Source organism: Lepisosteus oculatus, chromosome 12 (assembly GCF_040954835.1).
Source record: "Lepisosteus oculatus isolate fLepOcu1 chromosome 12, fLepOcu1.hap2, whole genome shotgun sequence".
NCBI classification, from domain to species: Eukaryota; Metazoa; Chordata; class Actinopteri; order Semionotiformes; family Lepisosteidae; genus Lepisosteus; species Lepisosteus oculatus.
The window spans coordinates 581,459-600,221 of NC_090707.1; the positions used below are offsets into that span (position 1 = coordinate 581,459).

At 37.6% G+C, this 18,763-nt stretch overlaps 2 protein-coding genes across 2 annotated transcripts; both read right to left on the bottom strand.

Annotated features, from left to right (window-relative positions):
• Positions 1 to 668: 668 nt before the first annotated feature.
• catip (ciliogenesis associated TTC17 interacting protein) lies at positions 669 to 8,395 on the bottom strand. The gene is made up of 10 exons (XM_006636309.3): positions 8,047 to 8,395; positions 7,402 to 7,494; positions 6,471 to 6,656; positions 5,487 to 5,542; positions 4,761 to 4,847; positions 4,262 to 4,429; positions 3,626 to 3,750; positions 1,640 to 1,716; positions 1,271 to 1,359; positions 669 to 957 (listed from the first exon to the last, which is right to left on the bottom strand). Exons 2-10 carry the CDS (start codon positions 7,469 to 7,471, stop codon positions 754 to 756), a joined length of 1,062 nt encoding a protein of 353 aa, XP_006636372.2. The 5' UTR covers positions 7,472 to 7,494; positions 8,047 to 8,395; the 3' UTR covers positions 669 to 753.
• A 92-nt stretch (positions 8,396 to 8,487) lies between these two features.
• Positions 8,488 to 18,498, bottom strand: pnkd (PNKD metallo-beta-lactamase domain containing). Its single transcript, XM_006636310.3, has 9 exons — positions 18,333 to 18,498; positions 17,657 to 17,772; positions 17,101 to 17,213; positions 16,225 to 16,283; positions 14,044 to 14,136; positions 12,380 to 12,543; positions 11,438 to 11,524; positions 10,727 to 10,842; positions 8,488 to 9,837 (listed from the first exon to the last, which is right to left on the bottom strand). The coding sequence occupies exons 1-9, from the start codon at positions 18,491 to 18,493 to the stop codon at positions 9,664 to 9,666; spliced, it is 1,083 nt and encodes a 360-aa protein (XP_006636373.2). The 5' UTR covers positions 18,494 to 18,498; the 3' UTR covers positions 8,488 to 9,663.
• Positions 18,499 to 18,763: the final 265 nt, after the last annotated feature.

Sequence of the window (18,763 nt, forward strand, 5' to 3'; positions counted from 1 at the left end):
CCTACTTCCCTCCTGCTCCCCACTCCCAGTTTATCATTTCCCATGCTTGATCAGCTGCTGACTTTCCTCTCCAGGAGACCGTTAGACATTAGTAACCTATTTGGTATTCAGTAGATAATTGATCCACAGAACTCATCCAGCCATTTCTTAACTGTACTATTCAACATTTCTGGGTAGCTAGTCCCACTCCTTTACTTTGCAAAACTGTGAAATTGCAATACATTGCACTGATCCTTAAAGATCAGCATTGTGGATTTCATGAGAGAATCACAGTGATACTGGAGGGCAGATGATGTCTCCATGCCTAAAAGAGTTCAACATGAAAACATCAACTAATAATAAACCAATTTTAAATGGCATCTTTAAATGCACAGTACAGAACAACATTAAAAGACAAGGACAGTGAATTATATTTTCATTGCATGTGTTAGCAGTACATATACTTGATTGATTGTATCACGAACTCTAACCCCTTGTTGAGAATTACTGACCTGGTCAAACAGCGATCAGCTGTTTGTACCAAAATACAAAGCCTGAATATATTAGTCCTGGATCCTATCTTGAAAGTTTTACTATGAACTGTAATTTAGTATAAATACATCACTTCATTAATGGTCTATTAGTACACTATTCTAAAAGGAATACAAATGAAAGCAGACACTACAGAGTTGGAACTAAAAACCTTTAATGTTTGATCAAAATATAACTTCAGATGTTGTCTTTAGTCCTTCTATCATCTGGTTTTCAGACATTTTACCGAAATGGGTTGGTTTTGTTGGAGGACATAAAAGTGTTTCCCGGATTCCTTTGTGAAGAAAATGGTGCAAAATACTCAGCAGCAAATGAGAAGATATCATTGGGTTTTCTCAGCAGTAAGAACTGAAGGAAGTCTGCCATTAGGACTTTGAGTTCAGGATGGTGTCTCACATATGAAGCATGACTTGCTTTTAATTCTTCCTGTAATGTAAAAAATACAAAGATTAAATAATTTCACATCCTGTTCTTAGCTAAAACTAGTAATAGCTAAAATTACTTGAGGGGTTCTTTCACTGATGTGAGCATTGTATTTTACCTTTTTTGTACCACATATACTTTATTTGATTTAACAAGTTATTTGTTGATGATATTTAACAGACATGTATACAACAATGTATAACTAAGCTATTTATCATTAAATAGGATACATGTTGATCATATAGAATACTGCAAACTAGCATTGCAAACTCCTGAATTAAACAGAAAAACATACCAAGACAGTACTTTTTTTTACCTTCCTATCAAGAAACCTTGAGTACAGTTGCATGTCTTCTTCCCAGACCAATGGTTTCTTCTCAATTACAGTTTTAATCTCTTTCTCATCTGAAACAATGTACATAATAAACGGACACTTAATTCTGGGTGCAACCATGTGCAAAGTTTAGGTAGAGTCAAACTTGCACTACAGAGCAAATGTAATTAATACACATGCCTTCTTAACAACCACCTTTTTTTAAAACAAAGTAACATTTCATTTACAAATTAAAATGAAAACAAACATGGTTAAAATTTTAAACATGCTAGGTATGTGTAGTGAATATTCATGTGAAGGATATCTTTAAAAGTATTTTTTTTAAGTTACATTTTTAAAAAACAAAATTACCTCTTTCTGTTTGTGCAGGCATTTGCATAAGCTTCATCATCACTGGAGATCCAACTTGCACTCTGCTTGATAAATGCCTGAAAGATATTGCAGTTCTTCAAAGTGCTTTTCTTACCAGTTAATAAAACAACACATACTGTATTTCTTTACATTCAGTGTGTCATCCATCACAGTACAACCTAAATAAGTAAATATTACTATCATTTTGCTGAGAAGAAGAAACACATGGCTGCTACAAAATCAAGCAAAAACATTTAAGATTATTTTTAATGATCAGTGTGGCAATAATTAAAAATCATTTCAATGTCTTTGGGTCAGATTAGACAATGCAGAAAAGAGGAATAATATATAAAATGCTTTAATACCACCTCCAGGGTGTTAAAGGTTTAGATCTAAAAAGCAATGAAAAGTAGGCTTACCATTATTTCCTTATGCACTTTAAATGAATACAATTATTATATATTTTAGTATATTCATATTTTATTCTTATTTCAAGTCTTTCGTCCATCCATGTTCTAACCACTTCATCCAATTAATGTGCCTTGGGGGAGCTGGAGCCTATCCTGGCAAGTAATGAGCACAAGGCAGGGCACACACTGGACGAGATGCCAGTCCTTAGCAGGGCAAACAGACTAGAGGTGTGCTACACGACCCGAGCCCGACGGGGCCTAACAAAATATTAGGTTACGGGCCGGGTTCAGGTCGGTTTTTCATGTACAATATCAGGCTCAGGCCGGGTTCAGGTTTGTTTTCTAATAAGTGAAAATGAATTATTATTATTTTGTTTTAAATTAGCTCATTTTGCACGCTCGCTCTCTCTCACTCTCGTACGTGTGTTACAGAGCCTACCTAACTAACTGTTCGCAATGGATGAAATAAAATGAAAATCACAAACTACTCAAAATGCCAAATGAGTCGGGGACAGCTTCGTTATGGAAACAGTATAACAACAGATAAAAAGCTCACTGGTCACGTACAGTGTAGGGCTTCCAATGCTATTTTGATTTACGATAGGCAAATGGTTTATTATCGTACTCTTCTGTGCTGTGCTCATGGGCCCCTGTGCCTTGCTGTGTAGGTAAGCTACTGTTTATTATCCCATATGGAAATAAAATACAGCCTATTGAAGTATGATAATTATTGCCAGGTAGGATAATCAATTCCATAAAAATATACAATAAAAATTTGTGTGCTGGTGTGTTGGCTTGCATGACTTTATGATGAGGAAGGTAGAAACCAGTAATGCCTGTGCACATATTTGCTTTGCTTATAGCACTTCGTTTTTTAGTAGGTCTATTACAGTTATCAGCCATTCCCCACTTTCAAAAGTATTACAGATTTATAAAATACCAGTTTTTCTCAGCGCACAGCATTTTCTGTCAACTTCTATCAACTCAAGCGCACAGCAGCCGAGCAAAGCATTGTAAAACCGCATATGTGAGAATCCTTCTCTGTGTGTGCAGGTGTGTCTACTCGCTCTGAGAGGAAGGGTCTCAGGGTCGGGTTTCAGTTCTGGCAGTACCATTTGGGCTTGTTCGGGTTGGGTCTCAGGGTCTCGGGTACGGGCTGAGTTCGGGCTTCAATTTCATGCCCGTGCAGACCTCTAAAACAGACATACACTAACACCAGAGCCAGTTTTCCCAGAAGCCAATTGACTTACCAATATGTCTTTGAACTGTGGGAGTAAATCAGAGCACTTTGTTGAAACCCATGCAAACACTAGGAGAACAAACAGACAATGTGCAGACAGAAGCCCAGGTGTGGAATTGAACCCAGGGCCAATGCTAACTATTGCTCTGCCCTAAATGCCTTCAATTAACTTTATATACTACACTGTAAAATCATTTTCCACTTTCCTTGCCCTTCATTCATTTAGTGTACTATTTGTGTTTAGTGTACTATATTGTGTTCAAGTCAGGTCAAGTTCAAGAACTACAGTTCAGATTGTAGACTAGATTTGTAAGGTTATAGGTAAGCCCCTCTTACCCATCAGAGAGAAAGTAGCTGTGCCAGGTGGTAGGGATGTCATCTTCTGACTGAACTGTTCTTTCAATGCCAAACACCTCAGTCCCCTCCTTTTCAACGGTCTGGTTCTTGACCCCTAGCTCTTTCTGGGACATAAAACAGTGCAGAAGAAAGTGTGTCCAGTTCATCGTCGTACAGAGATTCTGTTCTCATCTTGCCTCACAATCAGATAAAGGATTGGTATGTTAAATTGTTTTTTTTCACATCATTAAAATTATACACTGCATGAAAATCATAAACTGAAAAGGGATTGTATAAGAGTGGACATTAAGAGCCTTTTGAGTCTTACATCTTTGAATTAAATGTAACAAGTTTTTGCCAGTGGTTCATCTTTCACCTTATTGATGTGCATGCTTAGCTTATTTTATTCCACACTGCCTGGCAGAGGTTGGGGTCAATTTGAGTTTTTCTATTCCAGTTCCCCCTTTCAAACTAATTCCTGATTACATCCATGTTATTGATGTTGGGAATTGTAACTGAATATCTGGAATTGCCCCTTACCATGTTGCCTGGCATTCATCCTCATTTCCCAATTGAACATTACAGTAATTTAAATTACCATTCAATATTTCCTGTAAAACAAGAATGAAAACTTACATAAACCGAAGTACAGATGTGAGTCTCTGCATCAAATGCAAGAAATATCATGCTCTCTGGAACATGCCTTCTCTTTGCAAGTACCCGCAAAATTAGAAGGTTAGAGGCCTCTGACACAAACCCTTCGAGAGAACTCAAGGGAACTCTGAAGGACTGTTTCTTCACATCCTAAACATAAACAAAAAACATAATAGAGGATGTGCCCATTTCAAAACGCTGAGTGTACAGGTCTCTTGTTGTAAACTACCCACTGAGGCAGTTCCCAAATGACATCTGCATTTGTTCTCTTTATCTTTGGACTTTTTTCTTCTTTAAAGAAAATACTACTTAGATATCTTAAGTATTTTTTATTTATTTTTTTACTATATTCATCTTACAATCTTAATCTTAATCTTTTCCTTACAGTTCTTTGGACCATAATTTAAATCACTAAGACTGTACTACCCAATTAAATATTATCCATTACTGTTAGGTCACACTGACATCCACAAGTAATTACCTCTCTTTCAGTAATAATTTTGTTCACTACCAGATGATCATCCTGTCTGATGAGGTGTGACTTTCTGTCCAAAGGATGATCCCGAAGCTGAATTGAGGGAGGATTAATAACCATTGAGTTTTCCATTTTACATCTCAGTCATAATACAACAAATAATTGCAATGTTACTTTTAATTACTTTTAAATATTTATCAAACTGAACAGTTTAGGGAACAGTTTGTTTCAAAATGCTGCAATTATTTTACGTGAAATATCGTGTGAAAATATATTTACAATGTGGGAACTAAAAGCCCTCTCAAGGTTATGTATTAACTTAAAACAAGGTGTATCGTTAGTCATTTACAATTCCACTGCATTGCAAAGCACCACTAGGTGGCGCATACAGCCGCACTTTATTAAGTTATGTACAAGTAAGGCCTCTTCCGCTACAATTTGGAGCCCAAACACGATCTATAAATACAAGTAGCAGGGTTACATCCTGTTTTAGACACGCATTGGCTCAGTATCAGTCACTTAATTGTATTTTTTTGTATTGTAACACCTGACATTATTCCAGTTGATTTTAGAGCTGGAGTTGGTATTTTTAAAATCAAAAGACATAAGAATTAAATACTGATTTAACAGAAATATTTATATATTGAATATATAAATAAAATAACCCCAACAGTTGAAAAGTTTGTTAACAGCGTGCCAAGACAGACGATGAATGTACTGTACTGTAGATACCTTGACGTATTCATGATGGTGCTGCTCCAGTGTTTCAAGTCTCTCGGATACATAAGCTTATAACAAAAACAAGAAAACTGTCAGCAGATCTCATGCTCTTTGTACACAACATTTGTGCTTGATACATTTGCTTCCTATTCTTTATACCTAAAATATCACCAAAGATTACTAAAAACCAAATACTTGCATCTCTTGGTTCATTAAGACTGATCTACAAATGATAAATAAATGCAACTTTTCCACATTTGTTTTCAAATATCTGTAAGAACACAAAAATGGTTACAAACACAAGACAAGGAGGCTATTTGAATCCCAGCAGTTAATAGATCCCAGGATCTCATTCAGCCGATTCTTGAATGAAGCCAAAGCATTAGCTTCAATCACACGACTCCACACTCACACAACCCTATGGGTAAAGAAGTGCCTCCTTTTCTGGCTTTTAATGTACTTTCATATTGTGTCCACCGTAGACCTCTGGTTTGTGTTTGTTCATTCAGAAGAATTCCTCTGTATTTGCCATGTCAGTATTTAGAATACTTGTTTCAGGCCATCTCATAATCTTCTCTGCTCAAGACTGAAAAGGTCCAGTTCCTTCAGCCTGCTAATGTGGGTGGATTGTGTGAAGTCCCAGAATGCATCTGTTAGCTGTTCTCTGAACAGATTCTTGAGCATCAATATCTTTGAAGTCGTGACTAAATCTGACTAAATTCCAGATAGGATCTGATTTTAACCACAGCCCTCAGAGGTCTTAATAATATTAACACAAAAAACACACTTTATACTATAGGTTAGGCTCTTGTACATCTTAGTGAAATTGCATAAAGCATTAAGCTAGAAGAGTTAAAACGAAGGCATGAAGATTCAATTGTGACAATTCTGTGAAATTTATCTCTGGGTTTAACACAGTGCAGAAACTTAAGTATCAGCTGTAGAGCATAAGGCGTGGTTAATCTTTTGATTAATGGATGCTGCTAGCTCACTTACCCATGACAGAAGTTCCACAAGGTATGTCATCAATGGAACCGTGGCTGTTAGCATGAATTAGGTAACACATCTCATTGTTATAGACAGCATTCTCAACAGTAACTGTGAACTCTCCAAGTTCCCTTCCAGTATCTGAAACGGTCACTAAGGAGTCAGCAAAAAGGCACTGCTGCAATTCCTCTCTCGCTGGGAAGAGATGTGTTTGCATTAGAGGTTTGCTTCTCCCTAGCAGTTTAGTTCCAAATCAATTTTTAATGACCTTCTCATGGACTTCCTTCTAGGTCTTAAAAAATAGACTAACAATAAATATTCATATAGTACTTAGATAATGGAAATGCATTACAGAACAAAAGCAGGAAAGTGAAGTCTATTCGAAATTAAGTACTCACTATCATTTAAATGTCTTTATTTGTGTAAATGTCTTAGGACAGTTCTCTTTTATATTAAATAGAATATAAACCAGTATCTGAATTGTTAAATTAACAGTGATTTCTTGGATTGCACAGCAGTTTATGCAATAAGTTATTGGACTATGGCATTACAGCTAATGTACTCACAGGCACAAGGCTGGAAAACTATTCTGCATGCAAGTGGCTCCTATCAAAACCAGATGGTTACATCAACACTTTAGCAGTTATATTCTGAGTGCTACTTTTAACCTCCTTTGTCACCATCATAAGATGCGCCAAAGCACACATTCTCCTTACGTTAGTAACTGTAACACGTTATTGTATGTTTACATTTAAATGCATGATACAATGATCAGCAGGAAAATAAATGACTGATTAAGCAAGATAACTTTGGAAAATGAACTGTTTGTTCAAGTAAAATAAGCTGACATTTTTAGTTGCTAAACTTGATCTAACATAAAAGTACATTATATCTGTAAAAACTGTTAGATCCTGAACAAGTCTTTTGAATGGTAGCTTACCAACGGTGGACATGAACTCAACAGCATCTGTGCTAGCTTTGGCCTCCGAGTGGTCCTTAAATTCGGCCATGAATAACTCTCCAGGACTTCAAACTGCTCCAAGTTAATTCGCAGGATATACGCGATTGTTAACAGATGGAGACAACACAGCTATGAAAACTTCCGAGATCTCTTAAAGAAATACAACTAAACCCACGTTTAGAAACAAGCGGGTGTACATGTAAAAACGGCACGGGAATCAGGAGCTCACGGGAACGCTTTAAATCGCACATTTTATCGAGAACACGATCAGATATTTTTGGTGGCTCTTAGTGTTTTAGCAAGTACAGCATGCAAATTACATAAAAAAGAGGAGACCCTTCATTCACATATTGACGTAGACAAATTATTTAAAAGGCCAAAGGCTAAACAAACATTATACAGCAAAGTAAAAATACGGCTTGCTGACGTATTTTCTACTTTAATCATCTTGTGTGCGCAGCTACAGTCCCTGGCGAGAAGTACTAAAGACCCAAGTTGCCCAAAACCGAAATAAAACGTACAAGGACTAACCTCCGCCCGGCTCTAACCTCATGCACCAAAGTCGTTCATTCTTTCGCAATTATAACTAATAACAAATTAAATAATTAAATAACAAAGGTTTACCTTCCCGCAGAAGGATTTTGTCTTGCCTGACAGAAGGTTTTCTCAACACTATGCAGGACTTTTCCGCAATTCCTCGGTGTTGTTGCCACGGTAACGACGCTACAACCGCAGGCGGTATCGCAGGGAGAGGATTTACCGTATATTTATTGTACGTGCGCACATAAAAAGGGGGCAGTATTTATGACGGTGTATTTTCCAATTTCCAGTTGCTCTGAAATGTTACATGCTCACTCTGCAAATATTCCACACAACCAGTGTCTCACTTCTTCAGCTTGCACAGAGCTTCACCAAATTTGGAATCAACGCTTTCACATACACAGACCAAGCTATACAACTCTTGAGGGGAAACACTGACAAACAACACTGCTGATACATACAGGACGCCCATCTCATTGACAGTAAAAGTAAATATGATATTCACAGAGACACCAATACAAAAGATCGGAAAAACATCTCAGATGAGCACAATTTTATTGTCAAACCCATGTTATTCTGTTGTATTTCTAGTACCTGAAATAATGGACATCCAAAGATCACATTACTGTTATTTTCAAAGGAATAAAAGAGAGAAAGGCTCTGCATCCAAACCTTCACCACATTAAAATTAATCATGCAAACTGTTTTGGGGAACAGGGACATCAATTAAATTATTAACTTTATTAGAAATTTCCATAAAATGTCCGAAGTGCTAACTAAAGGTAACCAAACACTGTCAGGTTTACTGAACGTTGCTGAACAACATAAGATTATATTTCAAACATTAAGTGCTCCATTCTAAAGATGGCAAACTTATTGAAAATATATTAAACTCAAATGTACCAGAATTTGCAGGAGAGACAAGCTCTGCATTCACGACAAGAGTCCCTGGACCTATGCCAGAATGGTCATCATTTAATAATCATTAGTAAATTCCTCTGCTCGATTGATTTAAAGTATGACTATTTCAGCTTGAAAGCCATTAACATTCAACTTCTGAAGTCAATAGTTACGAGTGAATCTGTGCATATTTATGTACCATACACTCAAACCAGATTGCCAACAGTGGAAATTAATTAGGAATTGATTCTCCACTCCAAGTAACATAAGGAATCTGTTTTTTAAAACTTCCATAAATATTAAACACCATTTATTTACTTATGAAACTATCAACAGTGCATATAAAGTATTTATTCAACAGTTCAATGAGCTGAAGCACATTAAAGAAATGTCCTTCCTGAATGAAATTCAGCAGCAGCTGCCACATCACAGTGCACTGTATCTCCAGTGTTTGCTGTTCAATAGCTGCATGTTCTCAGCTCCACAAATCACTTCATGCAGTAGCCTGTTCATCATGAAGGCTTCCTCCATCTTCAGGCAAAGTCAATTATGAAACTCAGCAGCAGGGGAGCAGAACGTGCAGCATTGGTCTCTCAAGCAAACAGTACCTCTGCCTTTTATGTCACTTCAAGTTTCTAATTTTGCTCATGGAATTTAAACAGCATTCCACAGGAATCACCCAAACTCACACAACTTCCACTGAGAGGAATCCCAACATGCACCCATTATCCGGAACTGGGAAAGCCAACAGTTGCATGTTGGAGATTGTTTTTTTCCTTTTGGAAACAGTATTTCCAGACACTATCTGCCTTTGTAAACGTCCTTGCGCCGGCGCAGCTCCTCCAGCACCCGGGCCCTGAAGCATGCCCAGTCCTCCTCCAGCTCCTGCTGCAGGCCGAGAGCCTGGTGCAGCTCCGGGCTGTGGCTGCGCAGGAAAGGGTTGTATTCCTTCTCCTCTCTCATCGTGGACGGGCACTAGAATAGCAACAGACATCAGACAGACTGGCCATGCTGTTGTGTATTTTGTTCACATTACAAAAACAAAACCACATTGCACTTCATGCACAACACAACAGTAATGAAAGACAAACCCCACGTCAAAAACGTATATTAACATACTTATTATTAGTGATTTCATGTTGTCAGGAAGTGTCATTAATTGCATCAGTCATTTCAGCATTATTGTAAATGGACAAATAAGCATTACATCTCAATCCCATCTTTAAAAAAAGTTCAGACACTCCTAAAGCTTAACAAAACGTATTGTCATAGGATTTTTTCATCCATATTAAAAGCTCCAAACATGGTGAATTGCAATACATAGTAGGCCTTCAATTTATTCTCAGACTTTAAAGGTCTGTTAGTACAAAACTGTTTCAAATGTAGTGGGCAGCTTTTTCCTTTTAAAGTGCCTTGGATTGTTGGTGGAGTGATAATATGTTGCAAGAACGTACTTCAGTTCAGTACAAAGATGCCATGTGCATAAGTTCATCTTACAAGGAGTCACGGCTCACCTTCCATTTCATGGGAAACACTTTCCCACAAGATAATTATTTAATCACACCGTCTCATAGATCCCTACCCACCTTTCTACAGCTGGAATCCACTTAAAGCAACCGTTCCCTCCTTTATGAATTCTACATTGATATGTAGAGTATCTCAGAATGAATAAACACTGCTGCACAACCATACAAAAAGTCTGACGTGCCACACACCAACACATCCACACCTGTAGGCAGAGACTGTCATATGGAAGATACATGTGCTCCAGAGACCATCAGAAAGGGACAGCTCGCGGAGAGAATACAGCAGTCTGTAATCTAATAGCATTGAAAAGTCCATCAAACAAATGTTGACAGCTCACCGTACACATTTTCTGCCCTCTTTGCTGTAAGACCCAAAGAAATTTGTTTTCCCTAGCAGCATTGCTTGGCTCAACCTCAGCAGCAAACATAAGGTTATCTTCAGCATACTCGTGACCTGGAGCGAGAGGATTAAAGTGTTGTCATATCTCAAAGAAAACGTTACACATAAAAATGTCATATTTTAAAAACACCTTTAATGACACGGCATATATAATTCAATTTCACCAATATGTAATCACCACAAATTAATAAGCTGTACTGTGCTTAATTTAGAAAATCCCATACATAAATGCAATGTTAAAGTGTTTGGCAATGTGATGACTAGCCCAGGCTTTCCATTTAATTGCACTGTTTGCATGACCTACTCAAGACCCAAGACATTCCATACAGAAAAGAGCTGTATGACCCTTCAGCCACTATAGCACAATCTCCCTTCGAAATACCTATTATGATATTTCATTAGAAACAAGAAACTGGATTTTTTACCAATCAACTATAAATTAATTAAAAAAATAATTTTAAGAAGGTACAGAAATTTTAGGTGGTAATGTACAGCATTCTTCCACATTGAGGCAAATGTTTTTTTTTTCCTTAGGTTCCTAAGCTTAACCTTATACAACTCTCATGTGTGAACTATAGTTGTAATTTAATATTACAAAACGTTATTCAAGTCAGTTTTAAATATGGAGCTTTTCTGCTGTGTTACATACCTGGCCACAACAGGGTGTCATCACTCAAGGAGCCAACCACATCCAGTGAGGAGAGCATAGTAGAGGCATTGCCTTCAAAGATTCTTCCTGCGCAATACAGAGCAACTAGTAAAGACCTTCTCACACAAATCAGCTTTTATCCTACAACACAAACTCAATGACATCCACACTGTTACAGTCATCATCGCCTTAAGTTGCTTTACAGCTGAGCTGTTACCTTGACCTGCATTAATTTTCCACTGTAACCTACAGGTAGATATCATTTCTACTGTTCAGAAAGCAACAAAGTCAACACAGAAGTAACTTTATCTAGAAACAAAAATCTTGCAAAAGAGCTGCACATAACCCTCATCAGAAGCTTTTACCTGTAAAAAGCTTGTAAAAGCAGCAGTTATGTAGTATATCATGGAAAAAGCAGAGCTAAAATGCTTCACATTTTACTTCACAATTAAAGAGAATACCAGTTACTCATCTAAACTAGTGTAGAAAAGCAGCAGTGATAACACAGTCAGGATCACAGCTTGACTGAACTGGGAAAAAATGAAGACTCCTGCCTCACCAGGTGGTGTAGCAAAGGTGTGAGGCACAAAATATTATTATTATAATTATTATTAATAATAATTGCTTAAAGTTATTTAGCACTTTTCTGGACACTCCACTCAAAGCGCTTTACAGGTAATGGGGACTCCCGTCACAATATTGGGGCATTAGGGCCCACATGGACTGCAGGGTGAATGCCCCCTGATGGGCCCCACTAACACCTCTTCCAGCAGCAACCTTAGTTTTCCCCAGGAGGTCTACCATCCAGGTACTGACCAGGCTCACACCTTCTTAGCTTCAGTGGGTTGCCAGTTGTGAGCTGCAGAGTGATATGGCTGCTGGCTGCTGGCAAAAGGATGTGAACACCTGAGGCATGCCAGCCTGCTACAACTGAACACTCACCACAGCCAGAAAGGAATACCAGGTCTCCAGAGAAGAGACTCGACGGGCCATCAATGGACTTCCCATCCAGAAGATAGATCATGTGGCCAACAGTGTGCCCTGGCGTGAAGAAAGCTCTGAAGTGCATCCGGCCCACATCTATCGAATCCCTGTCTGACAGAGGGCTGCAATTACACAAAAAACAAGGCACATGTGTCATGTGCCGGGCCACCTGACTCCCACGCCAACAGTCTTCTGCTTTGGCAAGCACAAGGCAGAGCTAAACTGAGGCACTGACTGTGCTCATAATAGCTGACATCACAGAAAAAAATGAATTCAGCAAAGCATGCACAAGCGCTGCACTCACGATAGAACTGAAGAGTACAACACTGAGCACTTCATGGGGCATGTGTAATGAGAATATTCTGGTTAGATAAAGCCAAATTATCATGATTATATAGACATCAATGACATTATCCAAATACTTGTCATCAAACAATTAATGAAGACACAAACTAGGTGGCCGCAACAGTAAGACCTAGACAAAAAAAGCCAGTAACAAGACCCTTAACAAGAGCCAGCAGCATCTGTTTTACTAGAAGATAGCCAAAAGAATCAGAGACAAGATACTGGTACAGTATGGTAATGTTTACAAAATATAAAAAATACTACTTTTCATAAAAATATGGGTGTGTTAACTGTGTCTTGTTGTTACTTTGCACGATTTAAAAAATGTAAGTATGAAAAAATAATGAAGCATCTTCTAAAAAAAACATTTACAATTAGTAACAATCATTAAAAAGCGATTAAGTACACATTAGGATCTGACTGTAGGTTTGTAAACTGGAATTACAAAAACTCAAGAGCACAAATCCTAAACCATTGGTATGAACAGATATTTAAACTCTATTTGATGATAAATGATGTATGAGGTCCAAAGTGCCCATACAAACCTTTTATAAATATACAGTAGTTAGGAACAATCTTTCTGTTATATACTGAGAGGCATTTAAAACTCAAAAATGCTATTTGTTCTAATGCTCTTTTGTTGCATTTTAATTGCCATTTAAATGCACATAAGATGTGCTTGTATTTATATCTTCAATTAACAATAACTAATAACAGGGACATTGTATTTATTTCCAAATTCTTTGTAGCAAACTCAGAAGACCTTTTCAGATATTATATGTTCTCAGAGGTATTTTCATGCTATATAAAAAAAAGTTGCACTAACAGCAAAACAAGTAAAACAAACTATAAAAACTTTGGATACAATTCAACCACAAAGGCAAACAATGACAGAATGAGGAAAAAATGCAATTGTGAGATATCAAATAAGATGATGTCACAGTCTGGGTTAAAGTCAGAACTCTCCGTACTGTTCATCCAGCGAATACCAAGTCCTACAGTTCTCTAAACAGGAAATAGCTGATGTTCAGTTTGGGAGTTTAAGGAAGTGAAAACAGACACCGCAAACTAATTTTCTCTCAAACAATAGCTGACATTTTTGAGACAGAGCTCAGAAATCATTTTAAATTCAATCTACACATAAGTGTATCTGAGTTTGAGAAAAAAAACATTAATGCATTAAGGAAACGAGCTCACAAAAAAAGCAATGTAGTTTTAAAAAGTCTTGAGGGAATGCGATACGTCACGTTTTCATGTGCACGTGATCTCAAACTTACTTGGTGAGGCCCGGAATGTTGTCCATCGCACTCCCATACACTCGACAGGAGCTGTGAAGTCTTCTCAGGCCTTTATTGCCTCCACTGTGGTCCCTGGGGATTGCAAAGTACTGGTTACAGAACTACAAGCTGAAGCACATACACCTCCCTGCCTTTTAAACACATGCACATAAAAGTTACACTTATATAGAGAAAGTCAGCTGTATTTATCTAACAAAGACCTTCTGCCCAATCTTTTTTTAACTATCAACTAAAAGACCGTAACTCTTACTTACTGAATATTTTTTCCCAAACAAAAGCTCTATTTTCTTTATAAAACACTGACAAGGACATTGTTGTGTGTGAGTCAGCAAAGAAAATAAGTCTCCTTTGTTTGCAGACAGTGAGGAAAAATGCACTGGCTTGCTTGTAGTGAAAAATGAAAGTTGTGTTTAGATGAGGAGACTAACATGCTGTAGCTGAGAGATACAGTGCTTTTTGAAAATATTTAGACCCTTGTACAGTTTTCATATTTTGTTGCTTTAAAGCTTGAAGTCAAGGTACTTTGAATTTTAAATTGTAATATTTGTTATATGTTTAACCAAATCCACAAACTCAAATAAAGCAATAGACAAAAAGAAAGCAACAAATTAAGGAAAATGGAAAATAAGTCATCATTGCATAAGTATTCATAGCCTATGCTGTGGAAAATCTAAGTTAATTAAAAGAGTGGCCTCTGTCTCTGTGCAACATAGCGGTTCACATAATTTAGTGAGTTTCAAGCAAACACTCAACCATGAGATCTTAACAACTCAGGTAAAGGATCTTAACACCTCAGGTAAAAAAAAACTGCATAAAGATACAGATCAGGATGTTCACATCATTCTCAAAGAGATGTTAAGGGTTAAGTCGATAATTAAAATGTAGAAGGCATACAGGCACTGCATAGATCCCACTGTTCCTCAAAACTGAACAGATGGACAAGGAGGAAAGTGGTTAGGGATGCCTCTGTGGGACAATGTTGACTTTGAAAGAATTACAAAGTTAAGTGGCTTAGACAGAAGAAAATGTTCAAGGCTCAACAATTTCCCAGTTACTCCTCAAAGGGACATTTATGGAACTAAAAATAACATAATGAACTATAAACTAGGAGCAAACTAATATAATCATGGGCTAAACTTAACCTCCAAGGAATTCGCAACAAAGAACCTGATTTATTCCGCAAAAATGTGGCAAAGGTTTTTGTGGTCAAACAAGACAAACTTGGAAATTTTTGGTCTAAAGACAAAACATTACATCAAAAACAGTATAGTACATCACTCAATCAGTGCCATCCTTTGCTGTCAAGCATGATGGGGACTGTATTATGTTTAGCTTCTCATCAGTAGAGACTTGAAAACTTGTGAAGACTGATGGAAAACATAAATGGAACAATGTGCTTGCAGATCTTAGAGAAAAACTTGCTTTAGACCTAAAAGTGGGACAAAAATTCAACTTTCAGCAGGACACTGATCCAAAGCACAAGGTCATAGCTATGTTGTAGGGTCTTAAGATTAAGCATGTGAACATATTTGGGTGAAAGTCCTGATTTGAATCCTATTGAGAATCTACTGTGCACAAACAATCCCCAAGCAACTTGAGAGGGCTTTCACAAGAAGAATGCACAAATTTTGTACCAAGCCAGTGCGCAAAGCATATAGGCTACAATCCTATTTGGCTTGCAGCTGTCATTGCTGCCAAAGGTGCATCCACCAAATAGAGCTCACAGACTTGAATACTTACACAATCGACCTATTTCTAGTTTTCTTTTTAGTTTTTGCTGACATTTACTGTAACACTTTTATGTTACACTTAGAAATCTGCAGTGTGAGCTTCCAGGTTTAAATAAAATATCAAGCATAAAAAAATGCATGCATTGCTTTATAACTGAACATAATTGGACACCTTTTCCCCCACCCATCAGATACAGCTGCTCTAGGAAAATAATCCATGCTGCTCAGATGAAAACAAGACCCAGGGCACAAGCCATTGAACTATCAGTGATGCAGCTCAAGCATTTAGGTGTTTGTGACACTTTTCTGGGCAGACAACATAAATCAAGTGTAGTTCTAGCACAGCCCATGCTAAAAGTTACAGTCATACTGATTTAAAGAGGCTGTTATTTAATAAAGAGTTGTAAACCAAAACCAGGCCTCTCCTCACCAGTGCTTGTGTGTACACAGAATAGCTTCTAATGTCACTCCTTCATCCTCAAGGCATGCCTAAATTGGAAAACAAGAGATTTCATATGCAGGACTTTTCTTACATTACTGTTTAGATAAACTGCTGTCTATTTCCTGCTAATACCCTGCCTACTGTATGTGGTCTTGTACTGACTAGACCTGTACTGACTTTGGACTGACTAAAGCGAGCAGATGATTATTCACAATCAAAATGTAGAACACAAGTCATCTGTTAACAAATTAAAAAAAAATCTTCAAATCATGAAGTGAACTAGATAGTTTTGGTTTTGGACAGTTGTTTTGATGTACAAATATCTCATGACAGATGTAAAGAGAGACGAAAAAATGTTTATATAACAAACATTTACGGTGAATACTTTGTGTATAAAATCTTCAGAAAAAGCATGTAACAAATTAAAAAACATGTTTAAGGAACCATATTTTTAGACAGATTACTAAATTATTCTTAAATGTAACTTGTACATGCTATACATTTATTACCATCTGGTCAAGTTGTGTCGACCACATGGTCTGGTATCTAATTGCAAATGCAGCCAAAGTCCAGCCTTTGCACAATATCCACAATATCCATTCCTAATTAAATAACTTTATTGCCATATGTAACCGGTACATGTACTGGTACAATGGAATTCTTACTAGTTAAATTAACTCAATTTGACCACACAGCTGAAACAAGACAGATGTGTCTTACTGAAATTCAGTGACAGGTGATATTTCACCTGTATTTCTGTGACGGCAGAAATGAGAAGCTTTAAGTATGTTAATGCATCAAACCCATTTAGAAGTATTAAACAATACGGTACAAGTAAGCAATGCTAACTTGTGTGTCACTTACCTGGACAGCCTGTGGGTCAGCAGGATCCACAAGCACAGCTGCATTTGATGTTTTGTCAATCACCAGGTAACTATAGTTATCTGACAGTATAGGAATTGGCACAATCTTAATACCTAAACATAAAACAAGAATCACCGAAGGAGATTAAAAATTACGAATGCAACATTTTCCACATTTAACTTTGTATAACAACTCCTTGGATTAAAATATATTAAGGTCTATCCGCTAATATGTCCATTTGATGTGATTTATTTTTTAGCCCAGATTATTTAACATACAAAATTATTTAGGATTAATTACTTTTTCTTACTCTGATTATTTTTGATTACTCTGGAACAATATTCCAATTCTCATAGCTTTCATAGCAGGCTAACGAATTACGAAATCATGAAAATCAAGTTCTTCAATGGCAACAAGCCACTGATATTTCAGTAATTTAATTTATACTGTACCCTTATGCTTGAGTGGCTTAATGTATTGTTTTAACTTGCATCTGTTTGTTCAATAATCTAAACAAGGTATGTTCGCACATGGTTTTAAACTCTAGAACACGCACCGTTGATATCCATTGGCTGGACAGAGGAGTGACCAGTGGGAAATTTCTCTCTAGCTTTTCTCAGTTGCCTCTTGTAGAACATATACCCCAGTTTAGTCCGTGTGTACAGCGTGTACCTGAAATGTAAACACTGCTGTAGTACACACAGATAGATCCGACGAACTACTTTGCAGTTTAAGGGGACTTAACATGCAACATGACCACCTCACGACAGAAAATATTAATTTTGAAATCTACGACATAGGCTTCAGCAAAACAAAACTTTTTTAATTAAACCATAAAGGCACTGAAACCACTAGCATGTCCAATATTACTCTCCTGCTTCTCTTGCCGTTACCACAGGGTACTGACATATGCATAATGTTCATACAGTTAGTCACAACGGGACTGACACACGGTAATGATCCGCCTCTACTGTGATTATTACGGTGTGGACACCGATATATAGGTTCGTCTCAATGAATATATATATATAGGCCTGTATATACGCCTGCAAAAACATGATTTCATTAAATGAAAACACACGTACAGCACAGACGGGGTTCCTGTGGCTGAGGCCAGGGCACCTGATCAGCAGTAAAGGTGCTGTCAGCTGCACAAACAGTAGTCACTCCCACTGTTGGGAACCTGGCCTCCTTCGCCTGGTCAGCAAAAAACACAAAATGCCGCCACTTACGCGATCCGGAAGAGTGGTTTTTCCGTTCGAGCCATTATCCTCATAAATAAATGTTTGGTGCAGAAGCTCCTCCTCACCCCTCGGTACCGGAGACAGATACAAAACAGCCCTGACGCCGCGGCCGCCAGGAACAGCGGAGTGAACCAGTCCGGAAGCGCCATAGCTGTGGGCGTGGACGAGTGACGTCAGGGTCTCGGTTTGGGCGGGGTGGTGTGCGAGAGTTTGATCATTTATTAATTAGCCCTGGCAGCAGTGAATTGGACTGGTGTTGTTTAGGATAGAAAATATGTTTAATTAAGTAACTATATACTCGCATTCCTGGTACAGTGCGTGCCTATACTGAGTAGTAACCATTGAAGTTTTACCAACTTTAATTTTTCTTTTTAATCGATCATTACTAATCTTAGTATGCGCGAAGATTAAAGCATACT

Excerpts from the sequence above, each read along its gene's own strand:
- catip (XM_006636309.3), bottom strand. The coding sequence starts at position 7,471 with ATGGCCGAATTTAAGGACCACTCGGAGGCCAAAGCTAGCACAGATGCT. Across the intron at positions 5,543-6,470 it reads TTGTGGAACTTCTGTCATGG|CTTATGTATCCGAGAGACTT; the intron begins GTAAGTGAGCTA and ends TTTTGTTATAAG. Across the intron at positions 958-1,270 it reads CAAGGTTTCTTGATAGGAAG|GAAGAATTAAAAGCAAGTCA; the intron begins GTAAAAAAAAGT and ends TTTACATTACAG.
- pnkd (XM_006636310.3), bottom strand. The coding sequence starts at position 18,493 with ATGGCGCTTCCGGACTGGTTCACTCCGCTGTTCCTGGCGGCCGCGGCG. Across the intron at positions 17,773-18,332 it reads AAACCACTCTTCCGGATCGC|GTACACGCTGTACACACGGA; the intron begins GTAAGTGGCGGC and ends TTTACATTTCAG. Across the intron at positions 16,284-17,100 it reads CTGACCCACAGGCTGTCCAG|GCATGCCTTGAGGATGAAGG; the intron begins GTAAGTGACACA and ends TTTCCAATTTAG.